Source organism: Eulemur rufifrons, chromosome 8, assembly GCF_041146395.1.
Source record: "Eulemur rufifrons isolate Redbay chromosome 8, OSU_ERuf_1, whole genome shotgun sequence".
NCBI lineage: Eukaryota > Metazoa > Chordata > Mammalia > Primates > Lemuridae > Eulemur > Eulemur rufifrons.
The window spans coordinates 95,526,542-95,548,623 of record NC_090990.1 but is presented as its reverse complement, the minus strand read 5'-3'; the positions used below and the strand labels follow the sequence as shown (position 1 = coordinate 95,548,623).

At 44.6% G+C, this 22,082-nt stretch overlaps 1 protein-coding gene across 3 annotated transcripts; it reads right to left on the bottom strand.

The window, feature by feature from the left end:
* Positions 1 to 7,789: 7,789 nt before the first annotated feature.
* CD48 (CD48 molecule) lies at positions 7,790 to 21,322 on the bottom strand. Of its 3 annotated transcripts, XM_069478479.1 has the most exons (5): positions 21,200 to 21,322; positions 20,620 to 20,639; positions 12,988 to 13,279; positions 9,754 to 10,023; positions 7,790 to 8,051 (listed from the first exon to the last, which is right to left on the bottom strand). In XM_069478479.1, the coding sequence occupies exons 1-5, from the start codon at positions 21,279 to 21,281 to the stop codon at positions 7,972 to 7,974; spliced, it is 744 nt and encodes a 247-aa protein (XP_069334580.1). In that variant the 5' UTR covers positions 21,282 to 21,322; the 3' UTR covers positions 7,790 to 7,971. The 3 variants fall into 3 exon arrangements, with proteins under 3 accessions (XP_069334580.1, XP_069334579.1, XP_069334578.1); XM_069478478.1 differs by lacking the exon at positions 20,620 to 20,639 and having other exon boundaries at positions 12,988 to 13,293; positions 21,176 to 21,322; XM_069478477.1 differs by lacking the exons at positions 7,790 to 8,051; positions 20,620 to 20,639 and having other exon boundaries at positions 9,515 to 10,023; positions 12,988 to 13,293; positions 21,176 to 21,322.
* Between the last annotated feature and the right edge of the window lie 760 nt (positions 21,323 to 22,082).

The window sequence follows — 22,082 nt, the reverse complement described above, 5'->3', positions numbered from 1 at the left end:
TCAAGTAGAATGAGGAGGACATCTATCAACTTATATCCTCATCCCCTTTCTCTGAGAACAGTGTCACAATAGAATTCCATCACACATATTAAAAATTAATTGTAAATGTTCAATTTCTTGATTTGGATGTCAATTACAGAGGTACAATAGATCATCTGTGAAAATTTATCATGCACTTATCAGTACATATGTAATATTTGGATAAAGCATGACAATGATGAAAGGCAGACTCTGAGAAAATACTGGCTCTTAAGGTTTTGTTTCAAATCCTTCTCTAGTTGTCTCCATTTGAGCTACAACACTTTGAACCCATTTTCTCTCCCCTTTATGTATAAATATATATAAATATTTAATTTATAAATATATTTCAAACAACATCATTTCTGAGGCCCATGGATATATATCTAAAGCCTCAGTATTGCATTATACTAATTCTTCTATACCTAAAATAAATTTATAAAATAAAACCAAATTAGTATCCAGGATGTTTCAATGAGATATTTCAAATCTCACAACTTATAAACTCCCCTCCTCATCCTGCAGAAAGTTTGCATAGAACCACTTCTATTAATACCTGTAACATCCATGAAGTTTTCTATTTATCAGTGGATCAATCTTTCAAAACACAAATCTGGCCATGAACCCAACCTGCTGGAAGACCATCAACGGCTTTCCAATGTCCTTAGGATAAAATTCCCAAGACCCTGCATTGTATGACCCCTACTGCTCCATCGGTCTCATCTCATGCCATGCTTTCTCTGGCTTTCCCAGACCAGTTCCCAGACTGGTCTTCTCTAAGTCTAAAACTCTTAAGTGTCAGGCTTCCTCCTTTTCCTGAATGAGGGAATTCAGTTTTATGTCTTTGGTGCTGACACAAGGCAGGAGGAGGTGGAAGGTGGGAGTTAAGGCAGTGTCTCTCATTGCTGGCCTGGGGAGCTGTCCCATGCTACTAGTAATTATCTTCGACTCTACCTATTCAAGAGAATAGGGCTGCTTCTCCTCCAACCTCACCTGTCCAGAGCCCTTGCAAGAGATTGGAGGGGGATTACTGGCCCTTTTCATAGTGACTCTTGCCTTCACAGTTTTTTCTTAGAAAAAACACTCCTCACCTTACCACAGATATATAAAAAGTTCTTTCTGAATTGTTCAATAGATCTCAAAAGAACAAGGAACTTGAGAAGCAACAAAGATTATAGAAATTTGCATAATGAAGCATAGTGTCAAAGCCGGGAAAACAATTAGAGCTAATTCATCTTAATGGAGGACCCTAAAAATATGCCGATTAAATCTTATTACCTATATGCCAATGTTTAGCTTTTCACTTGATTCTTCAAGTTGCTTGCTCCAAAACCTTTCAGTAAAATTCCTCCCCACCATTTTGTGTGTGTGTGTGTGTGTGTGTGTGTGTGTGTAGGTATATTGCATACAACCAGCTATCACAAGAGGCACAGTTTCTGTCCTTTCAAACCTTTCTCATTTTTTACAAATGCAAATGCCTCAGCTTTGGCCAGATGCTGATTGAAATTCTTCTTTCCTCAATCAAAGGTGGTTTTGGAGTAGGGAAAGGTAAACACCAGTCTAAAGGATTAGGAAGAAGATGGATCTACTCCATTCTAGTTGAGTCTCCCTACTGGTTTTCCAAAGAAATAAACAGACCTCAGTCATATTAGGAAAAGAGGTTCCTCTCATTAGTATGACTCTGACTCTTTTGAGATTATAACCCAAGAATTATTATGCCAAAGAACACTCAGTACTCTGAGAACTGGTTTACTTTTCAAGAGCCACTACCCACAATGGCTCTCTATTTGCCATGTAGAAATGAGGCAGCAGCTTTATTTAGATACCTTTTTATGCACACCTTCCTAGCAACCAGTTTGTTTTGTCTTTCCAGGTGTCCCTGCATCTGCCTCCTTCCTCTTCCTTGAACACTCCTCCACACATACTCCCCTGACCTATCTAACACCTCTCCTTTTTCAGTCTCTGATTCCAAAGGGAAGCTCTCTCTGACCCTCAAAACTAGATCCAAACTTCCTGACTTACGTTCTCTCAATAGTTCTTCTATCTTAGCAGTTGTCATATTTGACACAGACAGCAGTTGTCATTGTTGAAATTAAACTACTAATTTTCCCTATGCCCATCTTCCAGACTAGAATGAAATCTTCAGGAAGGTAGGTACTGTGCCTGTCTTTCCCAGTGTTAAATCTAGAAAGATGTTTGATTCATAGCAACTGCTCAATGAATACGTCTAACCAGTTGTCTGAACAGTCTGAACTTGGTTGGTTGGGAGCTAACATCAAAGAGCTTTCTCTTCCCATTCACATGAGGACCATGTCAAACCTGCCTTTCATCACTTGAGAATGTTTGGGTAAATCCTTCAGTTTCATTTCTCTCACTTCCAGTAATTTAACAGTACAGCTCAATGTAAAACTCCCCTTTTACCTCTTCCTGTCACTTTAGCCCAAGCTTGCCTCACGACCTAAAAATCTGTAATAGGGAAGAGGGTGTGGTCTGATCTTTTCCCTCCTATTTTACCTTACCTATTTCCAGCTTCTCAAATGAGACAAGGCAGGGAGGAGAGGGGTACACTATTTCTTAGTTACCTGGCTGCTTCCAGTTGTCACTGTTTTTTGTAGAGCACAGGTGCAGCTACTTGAGGGGCCTCTGCAAGGTTGGTGGGGGTGGGAGCTCTCCACTGAAAAGTGCGCTGATGTGGGAGATCTCTGCCTTGGCCTCTTCCGGCTCTGCTCCCATCAGCTCCCACTGATGATGTATCACAAAGCCTCTTGCTGCTGGGGTCTGCTTACCTGGTGGCCAGGGTTGCAAGACAACTGAAGCCTGGATACCATCTGCAGCATCCACCGTGGGAACTCCTACATCCTTGCCATGCCAAACAATGGGTGTGCAGGCAGCTTCCCATCTTTCTCCAATGCTCTGTGTCTACCTTAAGAAGACCAACAGATCCACTGCCCCACTAGGAAACGAGACATTATTCCTCCCTTCTTTTGCATACCTTGAACCTCTCAAGTGGTGCTCTTGGAGGCCCCTTTCATTTGGCATTATGGAAGAGGACCTCACCCTGGGGAGGGGAGGGGAAAGCCACAGGTCTCTCCCAACTCCAACAGTTTTGATCCTGATGATTCCCTTTCTCTCCTCTCTCCCTAGTCCTCTGTTTACCTCCAGTGAGGGTGAAGAGTGCTGGGAGAGGTGAGCCAGCTCAGTCACACCTTCTCAAGCCCTAGAGGTGGTGCTGTCCCCAATTTATTTGCAACTTCCTTTAGAATGTGAAGTCTTTTTGTCCTAGCTCCAAATATGAGACGTCAGGAAAAGTCTCCTTGGGAATTCTGTTACAAATATCTGTTGAGGGAACCAACCAATGTGTTTGCTGTGTTGTATGCTCTTTAAGGATCCTCTGCCCAAGCCGGGTTCCAGGGCACAAAGGTCACTGGGCGGGAGGCACTTGTGGAGGGGACTGTATTTCCTATTTCACTAAGAGAGGAAGAAATAAACCAAGGCACCGCCTATCAGGGGATGTGCAGACCCTCATGGCTGATGGAACATCAGAGGCAGACTGAGCATGGTGAGGCAAGGGTGGAAAGCCGGAGTGATGAAAAAAACATAGCAGCAGGATGGAGTGGGACAGAGGAACAGAAAATGAGAGATGGGAAGATGATAGGAATAGAAAATGAGGGTGACAGAAATTTGGAGGGGGAGAAGATGGCGGGGGAGAGAGGAGGAAAGACTGACAGGCTGGTGCTGGGAGAGGGGACTGTGCCAAATGATGGGGCTCTAGCTTGCCCCACTGGAGCACAGGGCTGGGCAGAGCAGCTGGTGGAAGAGAAGAAGACCTGTGGTTACCATTTGCCAGCTGGTGCAGGTGGCTCTGGGCTAAATCTGTCCTCTCCCCACCACGCGGTCTTCTGAGGAGGTTAGAGACAGGGAAGGCGGAGGGGAGGGGGTGCAGAGAGGGGAGAGCACACCTCTCCAGGTGCAGAGGCTGCCACTTTAACAAATGTACTTGAACAGAGCTCAAGGGCACTGTGGAGGAAGCTGATCTTTTTATTCCTGGATAAGAAATGACAATGAGAGGGAACATTTCTAAGGCTGCTTTGGTAACACTAACAGTTGTGTAAAATTATCATGACCAAGAAAGCTATTTAAAGTCCAAATCCCCAATGCAGAATTTTGGAAAAACTTTCACTCCCAACACCCCAGCCCTGTTCCTTAAAGGAGGTCATTCAGGTAAAGAGCTCCACACAGAGCCTGGCACCTGGATGGGCTCAGTCAGTGCTAGTTCTCATTAAGCAGCTGCCAGCAGGGGGTCCCAACACCTAACATGGATAGGCACTTGGTACTTTGTGAACGAATGAAGTCATTGATCTGAGGGTCCAGGTCTAACTTATGTGTATTCCTACCTTGACCCACCACCAGGACCCAATCCAAGCTATTTGTTTGTACAAAGCCAGATACAAGGGCTGCATTCTCTTAGTTCACAGGAGCTCCTGGCCTTGCTAATTTTCCATGTATAACCTCGTGCTGGCTGTTGAGACAAGCTTGTCCCTGGGGACAGAGCTGGTGCACCTGGGGATCATGAGGCTTGGGAGGGACCACCGGAAATTTTAACCTGAGAAGGGAAGGTGTGGGTAGCCAGGAACAGAGCAGAGGAAGAAGTAGAAGAGAGAACCCAGTCCCATGGACAGAGTTAGAACCATGTAGCTAAAGGTCAGAATGGCAAGGAAGCTTAGAGACAGCTCATGCCTTGCGGCTCAAAAAGTGGTCCATGGACAGCAGCATTGGCATCTCCTGGGATCTTTTTGGAAATGCAGAATCTTGGTGTGCATTTTAACAAGATTCCCAAGTGATGTGCTGGTAAATTAAAGTTTGAGAAGCACTGATCTAATCCAAGTCTTTACTTTAACTTGCTGTAGCAGTGGAGCCAGCAGAGGGTGCTGCAGAGCTTGCCGAAACCAGCTGCGGGACAGTGAGAAGCAATTTGTCCTGAGACTTCAATCCACGTTGAGGTTGCTCATGACTAGAACTTGGGCCAGATGCTGGCATGTCCTCTTTGCACCAAGACAAGTGTGAACCTATTAACCCACTAAGTTTAGTTGTATAGAAACACATGTGGGGCTGGGGAACAAATGAGGACCAGGCTTGGTCCTTGCCCTATAATTTCCAGAGAAAGGAGTTGGCTTGGCATAAGGTGTTAGGTGTCCTTGAGGCAAATCTAGCTTCATGGCCTTGTGACCTGTGTGGTCACACAGGGCCCCATGTTCAGAAGGGCACCGCACGTGGGTTAGTGCTCTACTGTCACCATCTGGAAATTCTTAATAATTTTTCTTTCAATCTGTGGTTTTAAAAATATATTATTATTTTTTTTCTAAGAGACAGAGTCTTGCTATGTTACCCAGGCTGGAGCGCAGTAGCTACTCACAGGTCCCATCATAGCTCACTGCAGCCTTGAACTCCTGGGCCTCAGCCTCCTGAGTAGCTGGGACTATAGACACATGCCACTGTGCCCGGCTCCAAATTGTGCTTTGTAAGTGAAGTCAGTTGTGACAATGGAGCATGTATGTGAGGAGATATGTGCAACATGCAGCCCACCGCCATTCCGTGTTGCCTCATTCGCATACAGCACTGCTAGGAGCACGTCATTCCAGTGGACCCACCCACAGCGTGTGCCCTCAGTTCAGTGAGACTCAAAGCCAGGGCGAAGCCATTGTGTTATGGCTTCCATAGAGTGTTGGGCGAATGTGTGTGCACCAAGAAGTAAAATAAGAACAGTTAAGGTAGGTTTTTGCAGCATTTTCACCATTCTGGTAAGAACAAAATACATATGCATGCATGAGCTACAAAATATGAATTGAGTAATTTCAGTGATTCCACATGAATTAAATGTTCTTATTTTTGCATTTAAAACTGACATTGCAAAATATAGACTGTAAAATTCATGATAATTTAAAATGTTCATTTGCCTTTACTTAGAAAAGCATTAATGAAAAAATAAAAAATATCACCTCAAGTAGAGAAAGAGACTATGGAAGAAAGGAAAAAGCTTAATATGTTAGTACTTTTAATGGCACTTTTTTTCCTGCTTTTTGAACAAAGAAGCCCACATTTTCATTTTGCACTGAGCCCCACAAATTATGTATCTGGCACGGCCTTGAGGGAGGGAAGAGGCCAGGAACACCTGATGCCTGTGACCTTGGCCCTCTGAGGTGGGCTTTGCCTCACCTGGTTTCCAAGTAACCAGAACTAACAGAAACGTGATGTCTGGAAAGGGATGCAGGTTTATTAGCAGCTGAGGAATGTGCTTATTTTTGATGTAAAGTGGCATTTGTTGCCTTCTTACTGTTTCCCCCAGAAACGCTTTTTTATTCCATTCTCTGTGTATGAGAGAGAGAGGGAGTGTGTGTGTGTGTGTGTGTGTGTGTCCCCAAGGGAAGCTCGTCTTCCACTGAGAAAAGCGAGAGGAGGGGGAGAGGTGCTGCTTACATACAGAAAGGAGGCCCAGACAGTCCGACTGGAGGACGAAGGCTTCTCAGAGGGGCAGTTGGGATGGGACTGCAGGCTGGGCTGAGGGGTTTGTATCATAGAGAGCCCAGGCTGTCTTGTGGTAACAGACGAAACCCAAGCTATTTTACCATGCATGTGCAATGCAGAGCAGGTGGCTGCCTTCTAAACACTGGCTTGGGCTGGGCTTCTTGCATCATGGGGCTCCACTTGCCAGAGTCCCTCACTCCTGCCATCAGTTCTACCACACTCTATTGGTCATACCCAGTTGCATGGCCTCAGCTCCATGCAGGTGGAGCTGGGAAAAGGGGTTGTTCTCTTGACCCAGAGGAAAATATATTTAGTAATGTAATGGGTGTTAATAAGCGAAAGATAACTAGAGGTCACCTGCTCTGGTCTGCACTGGTTTTGTGCAGGTCTGGACTCCTACTTGCATCTGGCAGGGAGTCATGTAGCTATTTGTGACCTCCAGGCCATCTGGTGTCCTCGACCAGCTGTGCCTGTAGATAAAGAAACTAAAGAAAAACTGTTAGAATCAAGAAAGAAAAGGAAAGGAAAAAGAACTGTTAAAGTTTCTATTTGCTTTGTTGGGGTGTCCAGGTGACAGGAACACAAAGCAAAATTCCCAGGTATTCTATCAGTGGTGGGCCTGGGAGCTCTTACCTGCATATAATGGAAGACCCCGGTGAAAACACTGTGTCAGCTTAATGGTTTTATTGGATTCTGTGACACAACTAGGACTTGAAGAATTGCCCATGCTTCAAGATGGTGAAACAGGAGAGAGAACTGAGCTCCCAGTGAAAGTGGGGGAGGACCCTTTCTTTGTGGTCAAGCCACATACTAAGTTCTGGGGGAGTAAGCCTGACCCAGCTCACAGGAGACATAAGAGTGTGAGCCTCAGTGGGGCTGGATCAAGGCAAACCACCAGAAAGGAGGCTAAAGCTTGGCAGTGGAGGGGGTCTTGGGAGAGCTGGAACCCCAGCAGGCTTGGCACGGGTGTTGGAACAAAGGTCAGAGGTAGCACAAATTAGTCCCTCAGCTGTGCTGACACACAGAAGCCGACGACCCCAGGCTTTGTGCCTCCATGTTCCAGCTTGTCCAGGCTGATGGACCAGGAACTGTCTGACAGATGTGGGACAACTTCAAGAATCCACTTTGAAAATCATATCAAATGTTTATTTAAACAAATAAGAAAACATTTTCATAGTGTGGTCACATTTTCTGGTGGGAAGAATGTAAACATATCTATGTATGTGCATTATAAAATAACTAGGGGCTATAAAATTAAATAATAGTCACAGTTTTTTAAAAGTTAATTTGAAAATCTTCACTGATGCTTCAACAACACACTTTTCCCCAACCCACAGAGTCAGAGCTTCTGCCTCGGTTGAGGCCGTGGTTGCTGACGAAGGTTAGATCCCCTGGCTTTGCAGTAACACTTTTGAGTCAGAAGAGCTCGTCTCAGGCAAGTAGGAGGCCAAGACTGGTGGGTACCATGACCACTAGCCAACTTGCAATCCAATCCACTCCAGAGGATCGGGCTGAAAGAACAAAAAAAAAACCCCAAACACTTAGGTGTTTTGATTAATGTGTTGAGAAGGGGCAAGAATACTGGACATTGCCATGGGAGCTTGCAGAGAAGAGGAATAAGTTTTCTCCCTGAATCCAATCCCAGTGTGCCTGTGATATCCTCTTCCTGACAAGAGCTCAATCTTCCCAGACATAAAGTATTAGGAGTGCAGAAATTCCCTATATTACTACTTTAGCTGAGTCCTGTGCTTAAAGGTTACCTTGGCCTATCCATGGCCTGGGAAAGAATCACTCCTCTGGCCTGGACACGATGTAGTAGGGCAGAGCTTCAGGTGTGGACCAATGACCACATAATGCTATACACAGCTGACTTTAGGGAGGAGAGGACCAGTTCCCTTCCTTGTTTCTCCACTTCACTAGCCATCTGCACAAACTAGGAGGAAAATGGGAAGGGAAGGGTAAATAGAAAGGGAAAGAAAAGAAATGGGAAGGAAGGAAAACAGAGCATCCCTTAGATGCTGGGGTGGGGCGAGGTAGGAAAAAATCAAAAGGAAAATGGAATGAGTGATACAATAGGAAAGGGAGATTAAGGGTGCTTTCTAGGATAATTTGGGTGGCTAAAAAGTGAGAAGATGGATTTAGCCCTTCCCCCAAATGGACGTATTATTGCTTTTATCCTCTCTGCAGATGAGCAGTCACCCGCATTTTATAAGGGACAGGGATTGTACCTCTTCCTTTTTCTGGATCTCTGGACATGGTATTATTATGAAGGTGATATTGACACTGCCAAGCCAAACTGTGGTCATGTGGTCAGATACCAAACTGTCACACTGGGCCTGTGGTGGCAGAGGAGCAGGGCATATGAGGAGAGGCTAGAAGAGACATGGCCAGTGAGTGGGAAGAAGAAGGAAGAGCCTGCAGTGCCACAGTGCACATGTGGGAGCAGAGGCAAACACCATGTGATAAGGGAAACATCATGAGGTAAGAACTGTTGTTTTGCTTTTTACTTAGGAGGCGCAAGACTTGGAGACGATAAGTAACTTGTTAGTTACAATTGTAAGTGACAATCCCAGGACTGATTCCTGGTGTGACTGACTCTAAGACCTATGGCCTATCCCACTCTAGCCCCAGTACAGGCTGATCTAGAGCCAGGTGGGATGCTTCAGCGAGTGGATCCTCCCAGGACACAGAGAACTCTGTCTTTCTAACCTCACCAAGGAGCATACCCCTGTGGAGAAGAGTCTCCCCCTGAGGCTAAGGCCCTCACTGCTGCTCACGGGCCTCTCTCACGTCCATCTCTTTGGTCCCTCTTTCCTTGGCTCACTGAGCTGTGGCCCGGAAACCCCCTAGGTACTTGCCCTTTCTCTTCTTGCTCACCATGATGTCTCAGACTGTCCTACGCTTACCCTGGCCTCAGAGTTTAGGATTATGCTTTTTTAGAGTGGAGGAGCAGGAGGGGGGAGTATCAGAGATCCTCTGCCAAATGCCCTTTGCAGACGAGGACTCCAAGCTCCACAGCGGTGAGGTGAACCGGCTGACGGGTGGTGGCAGAGCCGGCAGCGGAGCTCTAGTCTCTCGCTCTCCCAGACACCTTGCAGATAGTCCACCGACATTCTGTGGCGGGAGGCTGAGTAGGACGCCCACACCTTTCTTCATTCAAAAGAAAACTAGTTACCCTGTGCCCACTCCAGGTCCCTAAGGGATATTTCTTACCCAGGGTACAAGGCGGAGTGAAATAGACTGTGTCATTCTTGCTGCTCACACGATTGCTGAATTTGCAGGTGTAAAACTTGGAGTACTTTTGTGGCTCAGGTACCCTCAGTTCAAGCACACTGTTCTGGCACGCCACTGAGAAGGGCCCTGAGTCCCCATACCAGGTGCAGTTTACAGACCGGTCAGGTATCACACATGACAGTTTCAGATGACAGATGTTGTTCGTTTCCTCTGTCTTCTCAATTTTTATGGCAGGCGTGGGTACAGGGTCTGAAAATGAGGAGAATGTTAAGATGAGACCATGAGGCATTTGTGCTGTGAGAGTTTAGCCAACAAAGACCAAAGGGAACCAGGGCGGGGTCCCTGAGCGCCACAGGAGGCGGAGTCATGGAGAAGAGGACCCTGCAGAGGGAGCCAGTGAGCAGCTTTGATTCCCGGAGGCGTCAGGCTGCAAGAGCAGCTCCTCTGAGGTGAAGCTAAGCTGGATCCAGGAGGGGGCGCCAGGGTCCACTGCATGCACCGGGAGCAAAATGGGGTTATGGCCATCTGTAAGCCCGAAAAAACAGCCCAGTGTTAGCAGAAGGATTGGCTGGGGACAGACTTAGTATTCCAGCTGTCTGAGATGCTCCGGCCCCTTCTCTAGCAATGGTCCACAGCTGGCACCTTGGCCGGTCTGTCCCTCAAGAATTCTCAGGCTCGGGCCCAGATTCAGCAAGAGTCCCGAGGTAAGAGGTAGTGCCCTGTGCATGGCAAAGCCCCTTGTACACCCAGGGGAGGCGCCATCCTCCTGAACACTGGCAGAGCTATAGAGAAGAACCTCAGTAACCCCAGCACATGTCAGAGGTGATGAACAGCATTGGCCTGTTAACTTTGGTATTTGTGTCTAGCACAGTGCCTGCCACACTGCAGGTATTCTATAAGTATCTGATGAAAGGATGAACGAATGAAGAAGTGATGAGATAGAAAGGACAAAACACCAGCTTTGGAGTGAGACCAGCTTGGATCCTGGACTTGGCTCTGATGGAATGACATTAGACATGGAACTTAACCCCCCTGTATTCATCTGTAAAATTACTCTACCTCACACACATTGTTCGTAAGAGAAATAACACCTGCCATGGAGGAGTGCTTTCTGCAGAGCATAAGTATCGCATCCGTGCTAGAGGTCACATTACTGTCATTGCTGTTGTCCTGCTGCCACATGGCACATGAGGTAATCCCAGCAACTGGTCCTTCCTTGGCTAGGGCTGGTTTACCTGAAATCCTCTGGAATCTTTTCATTCTGGTCAAGGGTAAAACACCTGCAGAATCAGTGCAGCTCAGATCCCACAGGATTAAAATGTGGCATAGAATTTAGCAGATCAGAGGTTGCCTCAGGGTTGTATGTGTGGAGAGGCTATAGAAACTCTACTAATCTGGCCTCCAGAATTCTAGTTGTATCTCCTGCGTGAAGTCCTCTCAGATTGCTGCACTTCCCCTGTATGCTTTAACTGGGCAATTTTTACACTTTTCATCATTTCCTGTGTTCTAGCCTCATGTCTTATGCTCCTTCTGCATTTCCTATGGCGATCAGCATAGCACTGGGCACATCGTGGATAGCATTTATTGAGCCAGCTTGCATGGTCTGGCTCTTTGAGCTGTTGGAAATGCTTGGGCTGGATTGAAGGACCATTTCTCTGTTCATCATATCCTGAGAATCTTACCCTCAGGCAGGATGTGCTAAAGCTAAACTACCTTGTGGATTTTTTGGTATTTGGAAATTTTGCAAATTTTTTGTAAAACCATTAGTATATTGGAATCGACTGTGGTAGGAGTATTTAAACCACAGAAATTACAAAGTTGGTAAGTGAGATGAATCAGGGATTTTTTTTTTCTTTTTTCTTCTTTTTTTTCTCCCACTTGATCTTAGAGAGCTGGTTAACTAGAACACCACTGTAAAAAACTTTGAATCTTTCCTGTTCCCAGGACCTCCTGAATTTTCAGGCCATGTAACATGGACAGTGAGTAAGGAGACTCTGGCCTCTGAGACAAGGGACTATCTGGCTCATGGGACCTGAATATATGTAACACTCTTCATTTACACTGTTTTAGCATTTTAGAAATGTTTTCATTTTCACTATCTGCTTTGGTCCTCATAATATCCTAAAAGGTAGAAATAGTTATCCTCATAATATGATGAGGAACCCAAGACTCTGAAGTGAACCTCTCTTGGATATCTGCCTGGCCCCTCTTCACCAATAATTGCCTATCCCGACCCCTGCAGGCCTCCCCAGGAACCATTTTTCTGCCTTATAACCTGACCTTTTTAGCCATAAATGTTTAGATCAGGTACACATACCTGAACAAAGCTGGGCCAATCAGTTTGTCTCTCTTTAAATTTCCCTGAGAACTGAAACTCAGAGGAATAAAAGTCTAAGCTTTGAGAGGTAAGTCATGTAAATGGCAGGGATCCATAGGCACAATCCATAGATTCCCGAGGCTGAGGATGCTGGACTGGCCCTGGTTTTCAGTCTTCCTCTTCTTCAGCCTTTCTGGACTCTTTTAACTCCTTGAATTTCTTTAAATAGCCCTAGTTTTTTTAATAAAGGTACATGGAATTACTTTCTGTTACTTGCTGTCAAAAGAATCTTACCTGATATGGCACAGAGATGTTAAGATCTTTCTCCAAGGTCACACAGCTAGTGAGTGACTGACCAGAGTTTTGAACCCAGGTCTGTCTGACTCCAAGTATAATGTTCTAGTCCTTATTCCATATACACTAGTTAGGCTGGAGCTATGAGTGAAAGTTTTTATCCCACCCATTCTCAAAGATAAAAAAACCCTCCCAATAACTCCTGCCCTATCCTTTGTATCTTCTCTTTATCCTTATGTCTGATAAAGTCTAAGTTCAGAGATATAATTCAGATGATCTCAGAACTCGTTTAGATTGATCACAGGACAGAATGGAGGAAATAGAAAGGAAATCATCTCTATTTCCTTCTCTTCAAATCTTAGACTCACTAACTTCAGAAGAAATTTTAAATGTCCTAGGATTATCAATTACCAATTTTGTCCTCGATCTGCTGCCTAGGCTCACTCCCAAGTAGAACTAGCTCCAGGAAAAATGAATTAAGCCTGTCCTGAAGTTTTTCTCTCCTCCTCCCAGAGAATGATCCCTTGCCTCCCAGGAAGCCTCCCAGGGGTCCACCCAAGGCCCCTGGAGTGGAGACTCGCCCTTTGGCTCCCCTAACTCACCAAACACCTCCAGTAGGATCGTCCACTCTTGCTCCTTCCCAGTGGCATTTGACACCCTCATGAGGTAGGTGCTGCTGTCCTCTTTCTGGACGTTATAAATGTTCAGGGCACCACTTTGAGGATCAAGCATGACCCTGCCTTTAAATTTAGAATCAAAGTACTTAGATTTGCTGGAATCCCGTTCTACAATCTTCTGGTGGATGGTGTAAAACCAGGTTAGTTGTTTGTAGTTATTAGGCAGGCTCTTTAAGATTTGCAGACTCACATTGCTGCCGGATACCACGATCACCTCCTTTTTCGAATGATCTGCCAATGAGAGTCAGAGTGAAACCCACCTTAGAGAAGGAGGGCTACTGAAAGGCCCCTGGTCTAGCCTGGGCTGGTGGAACAGGCAGGAAAGAAGGGATTTCTGCTTGGGAGCAGTGAGTATGGACTTCATCAGAGGCCATGGTCTCCTAGTCAGGAATTCAAGACAAGTTGAAGCTTGAGAAGTACTCACGGGGGAGGAGAATGTTGTTTATAATCCATCTAGGGCCACCCCCAGACAATAAGAAAAGGATACTGAGGCTAGCCCCAGCTCTCTCCATTACTCTCATACCAATGGATTTTCATATAAAGTGATAACAGGTCATGTTCCCTCTGATCTTGTGTTTCCTATCTGTTCAATTTAGTTCAATAAGCACTGTGTTAGTTCTTAGAGACATAGACATAAACAGGACATGATTGTCTTCTAAAGGACACCAATGTGGGAGAACAGATGCACAAACAAATAATCTTAATATAATTTCTTGGTTGCTATAATAAAGATAAGCACAAGGTACTATGGGAAGAAAGTATAGTGTGTTGTGGGAATGTACCCCTATCCAGAGTGTAGGGGTACGAAATACCAAGAAAATCTCTTTAGGGTACATGACCACTAACATGAGGCAAAGGATGATTAAAAGCTAGTATGTGTTGAGAACCGTCTGTCAGGCACTATTTGAGGCACTCGGAATACATCAATGAACTGAGCAGCAAACATCCCTGCCTTAATAGAGCTGACATTGGAGTGGGGTAACAAGACAGTAAGCAATAAATACAATAACTAAACATGTTATACAATTGCTATGACAAGGGAGAAAACCTAGAATAGGGTTGGGGAGTCACGAGCACTGACGGAGGGAGAGGATAGACTTCGTTTATAAGGCAGTAAGTAGGTCACACCTGAGCAAAGACTTGAAGGAGGAGAGAGACAGCCAAGATATCTGGGGCAAGAGCAACCCAGGCAGGGGGAAGAGCTACAGCAAAGGCCCTGTGGTGGGGGCATGCCTGCCATATATAAGCAACAGCAAGGAGGCCAGCATGGATAGTGTGGATGGAGCAAGGGGTATAGATGTTGAGAGACATAGTCAGAGAGGGAGTGGGGTTGGGGAGAGTGGATAAAAATATTTTAGCTTCCTTGATAATGTTTTATCCTATAAAAAATTCCTCCCTATAAAATGGCTCATGTCCTGTGTGATACATTTATTTTACAATGTATTTAGAAGCAAGTTATTAGAAGACAGTAGAAAACATTTGTCTAAACTGTTATTTGACAAAGTTTGGATCAGAGGTAGATGTCCCGTGAAAGTGACAAAGCGGAAGCTTCAAGGCCACTTATATGGCACTGGAAGAGCCCTAGCAGTGCATTCCTATACTGTTATGTTTTGCAACACATTATATGTCTTTAAATACACATACCTAGCCCATTGCCTCTGTCCACTCCAACATCCCCTTCACATTTGCACTTGTGTTGGATGGTGTCTCAGTTGTGGGCATTTTGGGATCCTGGTCAGCGGAAATTGAACTGGGGAATATTTAGTTGGGCTTAGTGAGAGAGATGTACATATATTTCATAGACTGTTGTGTGTGAAGTTCTTGCCTGCCACGTTGGTGAAGAATGGCATGTGGGGATGTTCCTGCCGCCCTCCGTGCTGACCCACCTGCATGTCTCGGAATGTTGCAATAGGGCTGTAGGTGGGAGGTAGAAGAGAAACCAGGTTTGAAGTGAACAAGAGCCAGAGCTATTCGGTGGCAAAGTATTATAGAAGCTTGAAGGCATTTAATTAATTAAAAATATTATGCTATTTTTCTGGCTTTCATGACTTATGTAGTATTTGTCAGCTTGTTAAAACTTGTACTCATTCACTGGGATTTCCTTTTTCATTCTAACTGAATTCATTTTTGTTCCTACTTCTCCTTTTTTCCATGAAGATACTTCAAATTGTATCAGTCTCAGGTTCTAAGAAACCTGGTTTGGTTAAGACAAGGAGAAAGAAAAGACGACAAGGAGAAAGCACAAGACGAAGGGAGGTCTGGAGGGAGGAGAACTAAGAATAGTACACACAGGCTGAGAAGGAGCAGTAGAGAAGTGTCAAAGATAAAAATGTCTGTGTCCCCAGGGCTATGAAGTTCCTATTCCTTCATCTTTCCAACCATCCATCTATCTATTCAACAAATGTTTATTGAACACTCACCCTGTTCTGGTACATACACAGACATAGCCAGGCATTCATTTCCACATGTGCTTCTGATCGGTCTAGTCTACACTCTATAGTCCCTCTGACAGAATCAGTTCAATACAAGAAATGGTTATTGCACAACCATGATGTGCCTGGGTCCGTGCTAGGCTCTGATATCAACATCTCTGGCCTCTCAGAGCATACAGCCAAGGAGGACGTTCTCTCCAGAATTTTAAAGTCACTGGCCATATATTCCAGACTTGTTCACCTTCGGTTACTTGTTCCCGTGTGAATTAATAAAGGTGGTAATAACAGGCAGCCTAGGTCAGTGTTTTTTAATCTTGACACTATTGACATTTTGGACCAGATAATTCTTTTTTGTGAGGGGCTGTTCTGTGCATTGTAAAATGTTTAACAGCATCCCTGGCCTCTGATCACTAGATGCCAGTAGCACCTGTGCAGTTGCGACAACCAAAAATTTATTTGATATTGCCAAATGTCCCCTGAGGGACAAAATTCCCTAATTCTCACCACAGTTGGGAGCTACTGGCCTAAATCATCCTTGGCAGACTCTCTAATAGTCTGAGACATACTCTCAAGGAAGACAGCACAACCCACCGCCTGATGATACAAGTCAGGTAGTAAACATCAGACAGATCATTTCAATATCATTTGAGTGCTAATTATAGGTACACATAGGGTGTTGTATCTTCCCTCCTTCCTTAACCACCTATGTGTAAAGTTTCTTACAAGATGGTTGGCTGTGACTTCTTCCTGAGAAATGAAGTGGTTAACTGTGGATAAAAATCTTGATCTGCCTTCCTGACATTTCCATCTTTTAGAAGGTAGGTGAAGCAACCTTAAAGATAACTATTATTTTGATTTAATTCTAACAGGAAGAAGTGGTTGATATGTCTGGATGCTTAGGATAAAGTAACAGTGTTTCCCTGTAGCTTATAATAGAAAAAGAAGCAGATTCTTCCTGTGCCCACCCATGTTTCTTGTCTGTAGAAAAGCAGAAATATAAGGGGAAAAAATAAAAATCAAAGGAAGTCATACTACCATACCAAAAGAGAAGTTCTGATTACTCTAAAAATAAGACACATGGTTTCTAGAAAAACTTTTAAAGAAGAAAAGGAGGTGAGTTTTAAAGATATAGAGGTGGAGTTACCTGGAGTTCTCTGATTATATCCCATTATTTAAAGAGCCTACTATACAAACCCTCTTAGGAAGTGATTTGTCAGTAGATATCAAGACCCCAGACTTGTGTCTTGGTGACAAGATGAGCAGTGTACCATTTCCTGAGATGGGAAGTATAATGAGTTCCTTAACTCATTATACCTTCAGCAAAGTAGGAGGCAAGTTCTTTCCTGAGAGGGCAGAGGACTAAGGTAAGGGTCCTCGAGAATGAGGGTGAAGGTTTGAAATAGCCACTGTGGGAAATGGGAGGAAGATTTTATCAGGGCCAGCAGGGCTATTCTGAGACCCCAGCTTGGCTGAAACAATGACTCCTAACTTCCTCCCTCCCTCTTTTCCTCCCTCTATCCATCCATCTGTGCACCCATGCATACACACATATGTGCATCGATGTATTCACTCATCTAGTAACTGCATGGCAAGCACTGACTATGTGCCAGGCTCTGGGCACACACAATAGACAGATATAACTGCTTCCCTTAAGGACTTTTTATTGCAGTGACTACAGACAATTAATTCGATGATTCCACCACTGATGGTGTTGGGATAAGGAAAATATGGAGTGCTGGGGGGGGCGCATAAAAGGGAGCACATCACTTGAATTGGGGGTCAGGAATGGCTTTCATAGAAAGTGTGAGGAGGAATTAGGATAACTAGGCTTAAGCCAGGGCAAGATGAGGACTGGGTATAATGACGGCTTGAACAAGAGGAGAAAAGAAAAAATTGCACAGAGTGCCCAGAGACGACTAGAGCAAGATTCATTTACAGAAGTGAAAGTAGTTCATTCGATTTAGAATATAGACTAGGGCAGGAAGTGAGCATACCATGAGCTATGAGCTGTGTGCTCAGAATTTCTGCTTTTTTGTTTTCCATGGTGGCCATTGGCATTTTAAGCAGAAGAGTGAAATAAACAGAGAACCACTTTAGAAAATTTATACCAACGGCAAAGTGAAGAATGGGCTAGATAGAGAGCATGGAGTAGAAAGAGCAATTAGGATAGGCGGCCGTTGTGATCATTGGTGATAGCGAAAGTGGTGGCTTGATCTAGGACAGGTGGCAGTGAGCATGGATGGAATTGGACATATTGGAGAGATATTTTTAAAATAGAATTGAAAAGACATTCATTGGGCATGAGAAGCAAGGGAAAGAAAAGAATTGAGGATAACTCCTAGCTGGCTTGAGCAACTGGACAAATGGAGATGTCATTTATAGAGACAGAGAACAGTGGGGAAGCAGTAGGTTTGAGCGGAAGGAGGATTATAGCAGTTTTTTTAAAAGCCTGCAAATTTTTTGACACTGCTCCCATTAAGAGATGGAGTTTGTGTTCCTTCCCCTTCAACTGGAGTACACCTTGATGACTGCATCAGTGAATAGAATGTGGCAGAAATGAGACTTGCAAAGCTAGGTTAGAAAAGCCCATGCAGCATTTGCCTGCCTCTCTTGGGACACTCAGTCTGCGAAGTGTCTGTGGGATGGTGCCAGCCATGTAGCTGTTTGAGTCATCCTCAGCCTAAATAGCCATGTGAGTGGAAGAGCCTTTGAGATGACCCTGGGTCCCACCATGATCTGATTGCAAGCACATGAAAGGCCCCGAGTAAGATGTGGTGAGCACAGTGCACCCCCAGATTTATGGGCACATTAGGTGATTATTTTAAGCCATAGTGTTGTGATGGCTTAAACAGCAAAAATAGCTGGGACAGAGGTGATGAATTAAGTTTTGAACATGTGTCTGGAGAGTCTAGAGGAGATGTTTCAAAGCATAAATTCAGGTCTGGGGCTCAGGCAAGTGGTTTGGGCTCTGGAGTTTACTTATGCTTTCCCAGGCTTTTATCTGTCTCAGATTGCGTGTGTATCACAAGTGCAAAGCAATTTCATATTCTTTATTCCATTTGATCTTAATAGCAACCCCTTGAAGAAATGGGGAGCAGATTATTATACCCATTACAGAGTTGAGGAAGCTGAGGCTCAGGAAGCTTTTATGATTATAGAAAATGCCACGGCATGGAACCCAGATAGAACATAGGTTTTCTCATTCCTAGTACAATGCTGTTTCCACTGCACCTTGCTAAGTGCTGTGGGCAGAGGGGAAAATGCCTAGTAGTGGACGGTGCCCTGAATCAATGCCTTGAATCAGAGAGCTGAGAAACTCAAGTTCGGGGAGATAAAGGAGGAGATCTAAGAGTGCTTTTCAAACCTTTCCATAAAAACATCCCTTCCCATGGAGGAGAGAAGTACTTTGTACTCCCAGGAAGATTTGATTTATATTCCATAAGGAAGTTCTTTGAAGTCATTCATTCATTCATTCATTCATTTAACAATTACTTATTTAGCACATACTACGTTCCAAACACTGCTAAGTTCAACAGCATAACACCATGTGGTTCCTGTCCTCATAAAGCTCAAGAAAACAGAAAATCAAACAAGCAATTCACAACATGATCTGGTGCCTGAGGTTTCCAGGGGGAAAGCTTCCATCCATCACATGAAAATGGACGCCAAAAGGAGAGGCAGAGAGAGGGGAGAGTATAGGAACTCTAGGTAGAAGGAAAGAAATGTACATAGGCCCAGATGTATGAGGGAAGACACCTTTTTTTAGGGCAAACAGCAAAATTAAGCTTAGCCAGATGAAGTGGATAAGAGGAGCAAAGCCATAGACCGGAGATAAAATGACCATCTATAGGCATTATCTGTGCACAAAAAAATTTAGACACATTGACCCTTCACCAAGATTCTTGGGGCATAGTCTCATAAAAGCATAATCATATGCTTTGGAAGTTAGACCTGTGTGTCCTTGGAAGAATTTCTAAATCTCTCTGAAAGATAGTATTCTCTTATGAAAAATGTAAATGATGACAGCCACCTCACTAATTTCTAATGAAAGCTAAATGAGATAGTATACAAAATATAATACCTAGCACAATGCGTGACACACAGTAAATGCTTAATTTTTATTTTATTAACTTAAGTTATAGAAATGGATGGTGCTAACCTATCAAAACCAATGTTATCCATTGAAAGGATAACATAATCTGCATGTTTCAACCAAAGGAAAATAAATGACCAGGATGAAACCTAGAAAAGGAAAGTCAGAGAATGAGCATCTGTCAGGGTGTTTTTGACATACCTAGAAACAGTCTTGAAATAGTCCAGTTCTCTGGAAGAAAAGGCATCACATGTACTCGCCATCAAATTGGCACTGACTGATCAACACTAAGGTGCTCACACAGTAGTAAAATTCCTTGGGGTAGGGGGTTGGGGGTGGGTAAACTCACAACTAATGGACGTGGTGAGCGTTGTAGGGGGGTAAAGGGCATGTCTCAAATCATGGTTGGGATAGGGCAAAGTCATAACATGTAACCAAAATGTTTGTACCCCTATAATTCCTGAAATAAAAAAAAAAAAAAAGAAATATTCCAGTTCTCATTGGCATCTCTATTTTTCCAAGCAGTTGGATTACTACTTCATGTCAGCCCCCGTTCCCAAGGCCATGCCAGGACCCTATGAGTTGAGTCAGCCCCACAGAGCCCGTACAGCTACAAGTGTCTCTATACTTGCACAGCCGTGAACCAGACCCAAAGGATGGCCACCATGAGAGGCAGGGTGCGTGAGTGATCAACAAGGTTTCCTCGGTACATTACTATCTCATCTCTCTAAAAGTTACATACTATCATAAATTTATGATTCTGTATGACTTCCCCATGTGTACTGATTTTTGCTCATAGTGGTGAACATTAAAGCCCTTTAAGTTAAAAAGACTTGAGTATTTATATTGGGGAAGAGCAAGAAAGGCAATAGCTTAACTTTTGCTTCTCAGCTAGCCTGGAAAGATAGGTAGTGGATGAAGAAAGAGGGCGAGGCAGCTGTAACAGGAAAAGAGCAGTGGTTCAGCCCTTGCGCACACAAGGGGGACCAGAACAGGCTGTGGCGGAGGAATGGATCTTAATTAACTTTGAACAATGAGATGTTTTGGTGTTCCTGTGATATTGAGGCACTTCAGGCCTCTCTTCTCAGAAGTCCTCATTCAGAGACCCTCGATAGAGCAATCCTCTCCAAGTTTTCCTTCCTACACTTTTGATCTATCTTTGGGACAATGACAATATCATTTACCTTGGCTCAGGACACAACTTCTTGCATACACAGAAGTCTCAAAAAACACCTAAGGGAACATAGTATATGTCTGAGCATAAAATGTGGCCGCTGGTGGTAGAGAACTTCCTCTTATTCAAAATGCAAAAACAAGCACTTTCCCACACCTTCACAGACTGCCAAGCATGGGATGAAATAGGAGGGGCCTATTTCTCCATCTCCCCAGTGCCCTGTTTTTGTAGTGTCCCTTTGGGAAAAGAGATGGAGCCTGATTCTTCAAGGCTAAGAAGACCCCCCAATCTTGCCACAGCCCTGTTCACTGGGATGTAAGTCCTTGCTGCCTGGAGACCAGACCACTACTTCCAGGGTTGAGCCACATCCCAGCCCCCTGTTCCCACCCAACCATGTCTTTGGTGCACAATTACCTCCAGACAGTTGGTGGAAAGTACCTTGAGTGTTGGTCGCCAGGAATAACAGAGGCAGCAGCAGCAGTTCCACAGCCAGACACCACTCCCATCCTCTGGAGCTCATGCTACTTTCCACAGCTTCCCAGGAACGCTGGAGTCAGCTGAGAGCCAGCATAGAGAGAGACCCAGGCTAAAAAGGGAACTGACCATGCAGGGTTAGAAGAAAACACCCGCTGACGTTTTCTCTCTACCCATGGGCCCAGAGACAGAAACAGGAAGCCCCACCGATTTTTTTTCTTTAAGACAGAGTCTCACTCTGTTGCCCGGACTAGAGTGTTGTGGCGTCAGCCTAGATCACAGCAACCTCAAACTCCTGGGCTCAAGCAATCCTTCTGCCTCAGCCTCCTAAGTAGCTGGGACTACAGGCATGCACCACCATGCCCAGCTAATTTTTTCTATATACTCTTAGTTGTCCAGTTGATTTCTTTCTATTTTTAGTAGAGACGGGCTCTCGCTCTTGCTCAGGCTGGTCTCGAACTCCTGACCTCAAGGGATCCTCCCGCCCCAGCCTCCCAGAGTGCTAGGATTACAGGCCTGAGCCACCATGCCTGGCCTGATTTTTTTTTTTTTTTTTTTTAATATGAGCGCACCACAGAAACTGAAAACAATTTCCTCAGAATATGCATGAGTGCTTTTTTGTGGGGAGAAGATTCAAAAGTTCTACCAGATTCTCAGAGGAGTCAGTACTCAGAAAAGATGAAGGGCCCATGTTGGAGAATCACCCTGATTAATTCAGGAATTAGCACACAGCAGGTGCCCACCCAAGCCTGGGTAGGCCTCATTCAGAGCAGTCTGGGAAATCAGATCCACCCAGCCTTAGTGCTGCAACTCCACCCACTGCCCCACCCTCTGGCTCTTCTTCCTT